The sequence below is a fragment of the Octopus bimaculoides genome, chromosome 17 (genome assembly GCF_001194135.2).
Source record: "Octopus bimaculoides isolate UCB-OBI-ISO-001 chromosome 17, ASM119413v2, whole genome shotgun sequence".
NCBI classification, from domain to species: Eukaryota; Metazoa; Mollusca; class Cephalopoda; order Octopoda; family Octopodidae; genus Octopus; species Octopus bimaculoides.
The window spans coordinates 196,954-207,414 of NC_068997.1; the positions used below are offsets into that span (position 1 = coordinate 196,954).

General features: G+C 33.3%; 1 protein-coding gene across 3 annotated transcripts in view; it reads left to right on the forward strand.

The window, feature by feature from the left end:
* LOC106869327 (neuronal acetylcholine receptor subunit alpha-10) overlaps positions 1-10,461 on the forward strand; it is a 64,996-nt gene that overhangs the window by 52,130 nt on the left and 2,405 nt on the right. For 2 of the 3 annotated variants that reach the window (XM_014915030.2, XM_014915031.2), the window contains exon 8: positions 1,872-9,033. In XM_014915030.2, coding sequence (XP_014770516.1) covers positions 1,872-2,465 — 594 coding nt within the window. In that variant the 3' untranslated portion in view covers positions 2,466-9,033. Of the gene's footprint in view, positions 1-1,871; positions 9,034-10,461 lie in introns of those variants that run through there. The other variant, XM_014915032.2, reaches the window with a different exon arrangement.

The window sequence follows — 10,461 nt, forward strand, 5'->3', positions numbered from 1 at the left end:
CTCTCTCTCTCTCTCTCTCTCTCTCTCTCTCTCTCTCTCTCTCTTCTGAAGTTCATTCTTGGTTTCTCGGTCACTTTTCTTCAGCTCTTGCATGTCCACGATGCACCATAGTCAAAGACGTTTGTATTTATCTGATTTATAGCAAAGCAGTATTTTAGTGCCTCTTCAGCTTGCAGGTGGTAAACTTGATCCGAATGTATTGATGCTTCGATGAAGAACATGGTGGATGTAATTTGTATTGGTTGAAACATTCGACCCGTTTCTCATATTTTCAGCCGCTCAATAAAAGTCATTGTTGATGAAGAACTGAAGCAGACGATCATTGGCAATAGCGATATATTCTCAGTTTGTGTTTCTGTCAATTGCTAATTTTGTACTGACATCCTGACTTCATTCACTGGATTTGAGAAAATGAATATGAGGCTTCTCGGCGAAAAACTTGTAGTGACTGGTTCACACAGGGCTACACCTATGTGAAACGAAGAATTCTCATGCAGTGGATGCACTTTAGATTGTGTTGTGTTGTAGCGGAAACTGAATCGTGTTTAAATAATTAGAGAACAAGGTATACAAGTGGGTCCCTTATCTTTAAATTAGACATATTGAATGAAGAATTTACAGGTCGGGACTAAGATAGATGTATAGACAACCTTTATATCACCGATAACTGGAAGGATAAAAATTGCTCAAAGTGAAGCAAGTGTTAAGATAGAAAGTCTAATGACAGACTCTGGATTAAAAATCTAATCTGCAAATTTTTCTGACCCAAAACTCACACGGTTAGTCTAATTATGTTTCTAAAGTAACTATCGGCCGAGACAATGATCATGCAGCTGTCTACACAAATACCTCTGAAGACTCTACAAATAAAGTTTTACTACTTTCTAAGCCTTTTTGACGAAGACCATTAGGAACCACACTGTCTCCACAATACAAGCTAAATAGAGCCACGTAAATAGCTTAAGTCTGATTTCTTTTTCCTTCATCTTTACAGATTTGTTCGCACACGTGTTTACATGTATGACTTCCTTTACATATTGATTTTTTTTTAATTAAAAAAAATTTAGAAATTTTAGTTGCCTAAATGCTGGGGTCTTTTGTACGATATACAGGAAATATTTTAAAAGTAATTTGCAACAGAAATTTTAACAGTATTGAAGATAACGTGAAAATTCATCTTTACCGTTTCTGATATTGTTTTGGTGAAGTGAAATTCCTCAAGACCGGGTTTGCTAAGTTATATTTGTATGTGCTCTAGAGATAGCACAAAGAAATATGAAGTTATATTCTGGGTATAGAATCTAGAAATTATTTCTTTATTTCCCATGGCCATTCCCTTATTTATTTTACAATTACTGATTATTCATGCTCGACAAATAGCACATTTTCTGTTCATTTTACACTTTATTCGAAGTGACAGTCTATGCTATGAAACGGAGAATGTAATGGGGGTTTCAAGAAAGATTCTTATAAGATTTCATTTATTATCAAATTTAACTTATTACCTTATCAGATTTAATTTATCGTATGAGATTGTTTAGGTGTCAAATAACCACTTACTTTTCTAACACTTGTTAACTTTCTATGTCTGCCTTATTTTTTATATCTACCTCTTTGTATCTACCATTCTTCTTGTTTGTCTGTTGGTCTCTCCCTCCCTCTCTCTCTCTCTCCCTCTCTTTCTCTCTTCCTCTCTCTCTCTCTCTCCCTCTCTTTCTCTCTTCCTCTCTCTCGTTTTTTTTTGTATCCTGCTTATTAACAATATATTTCTTTTCTTTGCTACTTTAAAGTACTTGAGTACTTTAAGGTTTTATCGTGCTTAAAAATACTAATACTAATTGTATGTTTATTTACTTATTTATTTATTGCAGACCGAAGAAAAAGAAGGTCTTTATACGTGCACAAAACACGGAAAAGATAAGAAACAAAATGGTACTATCGGTTCAATTGCTGCTCAAAGAGAAAAACACCCTCGTTCTCTCTATGACGTTGGACGTGTACGTCATCGACGTTATACGAAAAGCGATATTGATACCACAGAACCACTAGAGCTCCAAAACGAAGACGAAGGTACGTGGCTAAGGGAGGAAGAAATAATTCCAGAAAATGCTCCACCCCAACCGGAAGTCTCTGACAAGTCTCCCGAATGCGAAAACAATAACCATTTTCCGCGCCAGATCTCAGTCAAAACAGAAAACGAAAAAAACATCGATTTTGAATGCAAACAAAATGACGAAAAATGGCCGTGTGCTGTGTATCAGGCATTATTATCACGGAAGATTGTAGTGGCAGAATGGCAGCGGATAGCATGTGTTATTGATCGATTTCTGTTCTGGATTTATTTCATCTCCACCATCGTTGCTTACATTGTTATTCTAGTTATTATACCTGGTCAGCGACAAGATGCACGCGAAGAAGCTAGCCGAGCGCGTGGAAGCTCAGTTATTAACTCATCATTTACATGAATCTAAAAGAAAATTTACTATTCAAAGATCGGCTGATAAATTCCTGAATGCCATAACGCATGGAATCACTTTCATACATATCTCTACCAAACATACGATCCCTGTGAATATCAACAAATCAGAATCTCATATTTAGTTAAATATCTTCATAAGTCCAAACATTCATACAGAATATGTGATATGCTCTCGAAGATTATGATATGCCTGACATCTGAATATATATATATATATATTCAGATCTCATATATACTGAATCTAGTACTTGTAACTATACACCCGCATCCACACGCACATATGGGATTGGGACGCTAATTGAATTTCACGCTCTGCTGCGATGTACTGCATATCTATTGCACGATGCAGAAATAACGACCAAATGTTCAGTTTAGATACATAAATTTACACGAACTAATGAGTTTGATCCTCTTCGTTCGATTATACAATGAATATATATATATATATATATATATATATATATATATATATATACATACATAATTATTGGTTGAGTTGAATGAATTCACAGATTGAAATTCACAAATCATTTACTAACATATTGCACACTAAATTCAATTTAAAACACAGAGATTTCCATATAACATTAAGGCGTCATAAAGGACATGAGTGAGTGTATCAGTCTTAATTTTGTTTTTGTAGCTGCGAGTTGTGAATGGCATTACAACCTCTGTTCTAATTAAGGATATAAATAAATGCACATGAAATATTGGAAAGATAGGCGTATGCAATGATAATGTAAGCGAACAACTAAATAGGTGAACGGAAAATAGACATACATGAAATATGGTGTAAAAATACACATCAAATAAACCATACCACCTATCATAGCAATATTATTACACATGTGATAACGTTAGCCACAAATGTGATGATAATAGTTTACAACAAAGAATGTAATATGCAAGATAGATATTTTATATCGTTGAGTAACAAAATATAGGCCCATGTAATTTTGTAAATACACACATACATAAAATATTCATTAAAAACCAACCCTTACCTAAGTATATTAAGACTTATTTAACTACACACACACACACACACACACACACACACGCATAAATACAGCATATATACATTGCAGATATGCATATTCTCTTAAGGATGTATATATTGTGCGCGTGTATATACTTATGCATGTAGTGTGGTGGTGGTGGTGGTGGTGGTGGTGGTGGTGGTGGGGGCTGATGTTTCGCAAGCAACTTTCGTCGATGTTAAACTTAGAAAATGTCAATAAATGACTGTTTGCTATTCCTGATTATTTCACACAACAAAAGTAATTTGTTTCATGACATCTTCCAGTCATTATCATCACCGTCGCTGTCGCCGTCGTCACCGTCATCATCATCATCATCATCATCATCATTTCTGTTTCGTGGCTGTTTAAATCTACAACTCCTCGTTGACATTTACAAACAACTATTAAAATCAGTCTCATTGGTAAAACTGAAATAGTAATGGTCTTCCTTTGCACCAGGATTTTAAAATCTGTGATGTGCGTCTTGGTGATAATCTCTCTCTCTCTCTTTCTTCCACCTTCTCAGTCCTTTACTCCTTCTCCTTTTCTCTCTTATCGCACCCTTCTCCTGCACACAGAGATTCTCTCTCTCTCTCTCTCTCTCTCTCTCTCTCTCTCTCTCTCTTTCATACACACACACAATTAATACAAAGAAAAACTTTCACTGCGGTAACGAAAGATGTTCTGCATTATTTTTCTTTCGAAGTTGATAGACTTAAAACAGTATTATTTTTTGGATGTGATTCGACTCAAACCATACGAGAGAAAACATCATCATCAGCTTCATCATCGTCGTCGTCGTCGTCATCATCATCTAACATATACGCTCAAGTATACATAGAAACACACAAAGACACACGTTTTGTTTTCACACATATGCATATCAACTGCCGCACTTTCAAAGAGATTTACATCTTTCCTAATTTCTATTCACAAATTTCAAAAGCTAGGCATCGCTATTTTTTCAGGTTTATATTTATTTATTTGCCGGTTTTCGCCTTTTACTCGTGGCCCATTTTATCGTTGCAATAATCCTGCTGTGGTAAACCGGGTCCTGGTTTATAGATATTTTTTATAGATATTCTTCAACTTCCAGCTTTTTTCCCCAAAACCATTCCTTTAAGCCGTCTAAGTTTGTGTAATAACACTAAGTTTTTCACATAAATCCTTGCTGCTATGTCCTGTCTATGACTAGAGTCGTCGCTGTTATATCTATCTATCTATCTATCTATGCAAACACACACATACATGCATATATATATATATATATATATATATATATATATATGCACATATATGTGTTGTGTGAGCATGTATGTGTACATGCAAGTATGTATGCATGTATGCATGTATTCTCCTGCATAAGCGCTTAATCGAGATGATCTGTGGCAGATTGTTTTTTTCCTTCCTCGTTATATTTGATGCACCACTCTTAGCATTGCATCTGCCTGTCTTTTCCTATGATTCCATTTCTATTTGGTAATTTTTGTAATAGCCAGTAATCGATTAATATTACAGCCGTTTGTGACATTTAGTCATTAAACATTTATAATTACATGTCTTAGTTTTTCAGTAACTATCCGCACATTCATTCTAAAATGTTCGAATACTCGTTGATGGCTTTCTCTGCATGATTTAGTTTAATTTATTCATGATAAAACTTCACTTTCTCCAACTCAGATTGCTTCTTGTCCTCTGCATTTACACAATGGCTTACCTTTTTATCAATACTGAATACCACATGCACATGTTCAGGGCAGATCAAATGTTTGAACACACGATTGTTTGCCACATACTCTTGCTACGTTTTAATTGTGATCTCAGCTAACCTTTCTCGGTCTACAATTCTCAATGAAACTATGTTTATATTATACATCTTTTGTCTATTGTTTTGGGAATGAGGTGTAAAAAGCAGAGGCAAATTCAGATAAATTGAGACTAGGTTACTTACTTAAGATGTGGCATATCAAAGTTACAACTCATTGGTTTACTAAGATGTATTTTTTTTTTAGTATAGCTTTAATAGTTTTCGATGCACTTAAATAATGAATGCAGTGGGTAGATCATCACCAGTGCAGTGGGAACTCGTTGAGCTCTAAAATGAAAATTACTGTTTAGTAATTACTGTTTAGAAAATTACTGTTTAGAACGAAATTATCATACAAGTAATATTCGTATTATTAATTTTATCTTCAGATTATATTTTCCCCAGGAAGATGTGTGGAACTCGAATTCAATCGAAGCATTATCTGATGCCAAATGCAAAATCCTTTCTTGAACTAAAACTCTCCAGCTCACGAGATCATTGGGAAATGATCTCGTGAGCTGGAGACAATTTCGGTTCAGTCTGTTAGAATTTTCCAACCTACATTCAACATTGCTCAAACAGTTTATGAAGGTCGGCTTCTTAGGTTCAAAATGTAGAGCGATAGAACGATTGTTGAATTAGTTAGGTAAATTGATATTCTGACATCGCTAACATAAAAGAGATGAATTTTACTGTACAAAATTATGGCGGCGTACAAAAATTATCCAGTGAAGAACGGCATTTCAGCTCGGTATTAAAGTGTTGCTTCTACAGTGACAAACCTTATAAAGAAGGTTGATACCCGAGATTTGGTACTATAATTGTCATAATATATTAAAAAGATGGTTTGTTCTTTAAATTTTTATCTATTTACTACTATGACTAGTGTAAGTAGAATTGGCAGAGGTTTGCCTGACTAAATAACTAAAACAACGTCATATACACAGACATGCAGGAGGTAAATAGACACCTTTAATTTTTGAAATCTTTTATTTGATATTAATTGGTTGAAGGAGAGGTTTTCTTCTAGCTGCTCGTCCACAATACCCAAGCTTATGCAGATATGTAACACACGTTCTTGGACTAACTTCTAGCTGTTTTGCAATGTCAGAAGCCTTCGAACGGGGTTCGTTTTCCACAATTCTCTTCAAACAGCGAAGCTTCCTTTACGAGGGCTCAGGTCGGCCTGGACGAGAATCTGTTGATTCTTTTCCTTGGCTTTTGAATTGCACTATAATTCTATTAACAGTAGCAATAGGGATTTGAAGATTTTTGGCAATTTTTCGCTGGCTAAGACCAGCTCCAAATTGCCCAACAATACGACCTCTTTGAAAATCTGAAAGTTCTGCTGAATTTTTTGTGCGTGACATGGTTACTCTTCACAAATGTTTAATATAATGGCACCTGGAATGAAAAAGAATAATTACATTGTAAATTCTACACCGCTGGAAACATAATAAGACGCTTAAATCAGAAATTTTGAAAATTAAAGGTGTCTATTTATTACCTGCATGTCTGTGTACATATGTACACACACACACACACACACACACACACACACACACACACACACACACACACACACACACACATATATATATATATAGATATTGGGACATGCTCTAGATGAAAGAAGATAAACTTCACCTGAAAATTGATAAGCCTCCAATCTTAGATGCTACCTATCCCCGATAGAAACCAGTTTTTCTGCTTTCTCTGAATCTTGTTTTCATTAAATTGGAATACTCTTGTACTATTAACTTTCGTTATATTTTCATCATCTTTGTATGACTGCTTCTTGGAAACATTATTTATTCTTATACGACTTAAATACGTGCTGGCATTCGTTTTTCTATAGTTTTCATCTTCACAGAAGAAAAAAGGGAAAATAACATTTACATACATATACACGAAAATATTATTCTCTCCTCTAAATTTTATTTTTTAACACATATATATATATATATAATATATAATTTTGGAGTAAGAGTTGACAAAATACCATCGGAGAAAATACCTTGCGGTGTTTAGTTCCGATTCGTTATGTTCTGTATTCAAATCTCGTCGAGGTCAAGTTTGGCTTTTATCTTTCTGGTGTCGTCGATGAAATAAAGTACCTGACAAGAATTAAGCACGATTCAATATTCCTATAGTTCTATAAAACATCCTTGTACAATTCCATGTGAATGGAATTGTAATTGAAGCAAAGATCTACCTTAGCTAGTCAAGTGAAAAGCGCATATTCACCAGAAATTGTTAAATATTTACTAGTTTTATTAAACTCACCATTACCTTTCGGAAATTAATGGAAGTGACTGACTACCGTTTATATTTCTCCAATAACTCAGTCGGATGGTCGAAATTCTATCTTCATTGTTTCTGCGGCACTTTTGTAGTTAATATTTCAATTACCATGGTTTCATCACAATTGTCTGAAGTGCGTACAATTAATTTCATCATGATTAAGATGAGGAGGATGGTGATGCTGATGATTATCACCATCATCAACACCACCTTCTTTCTATTTCTTCTGCACCTTCTCTTTCTATTTTTTCTTCCTCGTTTTCATCATCATCATTATCATCATCATGACACCTATTGTTCCTATTTTATTGTTTTCACATATTCAAAAATAAATTACATAAAATTTCAGATATATAAAAAAAAGAATAGATGAAGTTTCTAATTCTGACATTTTAAAACCTAGTTTATTCTAAAATACATCGTAATAAATGCTAATTTCTTGCCATGTGACAGCAATTACAGTAAACGAACATCACCAGACAGGATTATAGAAAAGCATTTGTGTGAAGTCGAATAATAAGTAAATCACTGTTACCAGAAGGAGAGTTCCTTGGCTCGAATTAGTAAAAGAAAGAAAATAAATCTCAGATATCCAGAGAGCAAGCAATAACGAACTGAAATTGAAATAATATATATATAAACTTTAAATATTTTCTGTCTGATATCGTCAAATACATTTTATTGAAATATATTTTGATAACTGACACACAATAAGAAATAAGCCTAATAATAATAATAATAATAATAATAATAATAATAATAATAATAATAATAATCCTATGGAATTTTATGATTTAGTGCGACCATTAGATAGATAATAAGAAGCCAGATATAGTGTTAATTGAGAAAGAAAGCAAACGATGCTGGATCATAGATATAGCATGCTCCGCTGACAATAAGGGATGCGATAAGGAAGAAAGAAAAGTCGATAGATACAACAGGTTAACTTGGGAGATTAAGCAGTTGTGGTCGCTGAAAAAGGTGGTAGTAGTAAAATTAATTGTCGGGGCCCTGGAACCGCTCGAATACTCCGGATGGTGCTCACAAAATAAGGGGTGTTACCTTAGTTCACTGGTAGTGAACAGCCGACACCGTAGTAAATCTCCAGCGTTACAAAAATTGTGCAAAGACAATAAAATAATGATAATAATAATTCTTACGTTGATATGTAAAAAAGTAAATGAAAATAATAAAGCTGTTATGTATTTTATGATGAAATGTTGATATGTCAAATAGATTTTTATAGAGACGAAACTTAACACAAAATCTCTGATACAACCTATAGATATATTCTAAAAGCAATGTTAACGTAAGTTTTGCGGGACATACAAGCCGAACACTGTATTTTATGCCAATATGTATTCATAAATATTCTATCAATTGATATAGTAGTTACCAATAAATGCTGAAGTGATCAATTATTATTTGGTTGAAGACTTGTATGTATTTATTAATCAATGAAAAAATTAATGAAAAATAAGATTAACTTTAATTAAATGCTTCTGAAATACCTAAACATAGACAGATAACCAAACAATTACACAGATTACTTGAAAGCTTGTAGTGAGATATTCCTGAATGATTCCATGAGATAATTCTTGTATTCCATTCATTATTAACGCTAAATTAGTTTATATAAGCCGTCCCACACGTTAAAACAAACAGGGAATATTAAATGTTTAAGCATATCAAAACTAAAACTATTTACTGCTAAATTGAATCATTTCAAAGGATTAAACATCCAAAAGTAATATCAAGAGGTACAAAGATAAGATATTTAAATTGACCGAAAATCCCTTCTGATTACATTTCTGGGATCAATTCCCGCTAAAATCACGTTCATCAATAAAATTATCAATTAAATAGTTTCTAGTAGATTGCATGATCGATGATATTGACTATGACTTCCTTATAAAGATATCATGTCATTTTAAAATTAAATTACTTCTATAATAAAAAAAAAGAAGAGCATTCTAAAGGTACTTTGCTGAATCAATGGTTTGGAGAAATTCAGGCCATTATAAAATTTTTAAAAATGTAACCCAATAAAAACTGAAGTAGAACATATTTATAGAAATTTTTTTTCTCTAAGCTGCATAGATATAGATTAATATCCCATATTGCATAGTATTATATGCCTCTAGATGTTTCTAGTTTGAAATCTTGTCTTAGGACAGTGGTTCCCAAATGATGCGCGGCGGAACACAAAAGTGCAACGAGATGCAGCAATGTACGCCATGAAAATAATAATAGATTCAAAACGTGCAAAATACAAGCTAATATTCTTATTATAAAGCCTTGATAATTATGCTTTATTTATTGAATTGAGAAATAAGAACTCAATAATTTTCAGTAATTTAAATTAGGCTAAAGTATTTGAATACCTTTTGATACATTTTTTTAATTTGTGCGTAAAGTGCATATTTTATTTGCTCTAAAGTGCGCCGCGAATAATCAATGTTTGAGAATCACTTTCTAAGAAGACGTAGTTACATTTGAATACCACAATATATTTTTGATTCCATAATTTTAACGCATGCATGTAAGAGATATTCATTCACTTGTAGATATGAGCAGATTTATCATTCAAAAACAATAGCGTAACTAGCTACCTTCCAGATATCCAGCATAACAATATACAAAGACTACTTTGTATATTAAATTATGAGACATTTTTCCTCTTGAACATTTGTAGCCCGATAAAATTACTCAGAAATATATGTGTATGTTCACTAACAAATATTGATTCAATTAAATGTACTGAATCAAAAAGATATCGTTTATATAAACATCTCTTCTTTCCCTATTTGCTCCCTCTCTCTCTCTCTCTCTCTCTCTCTCTCTCTCTC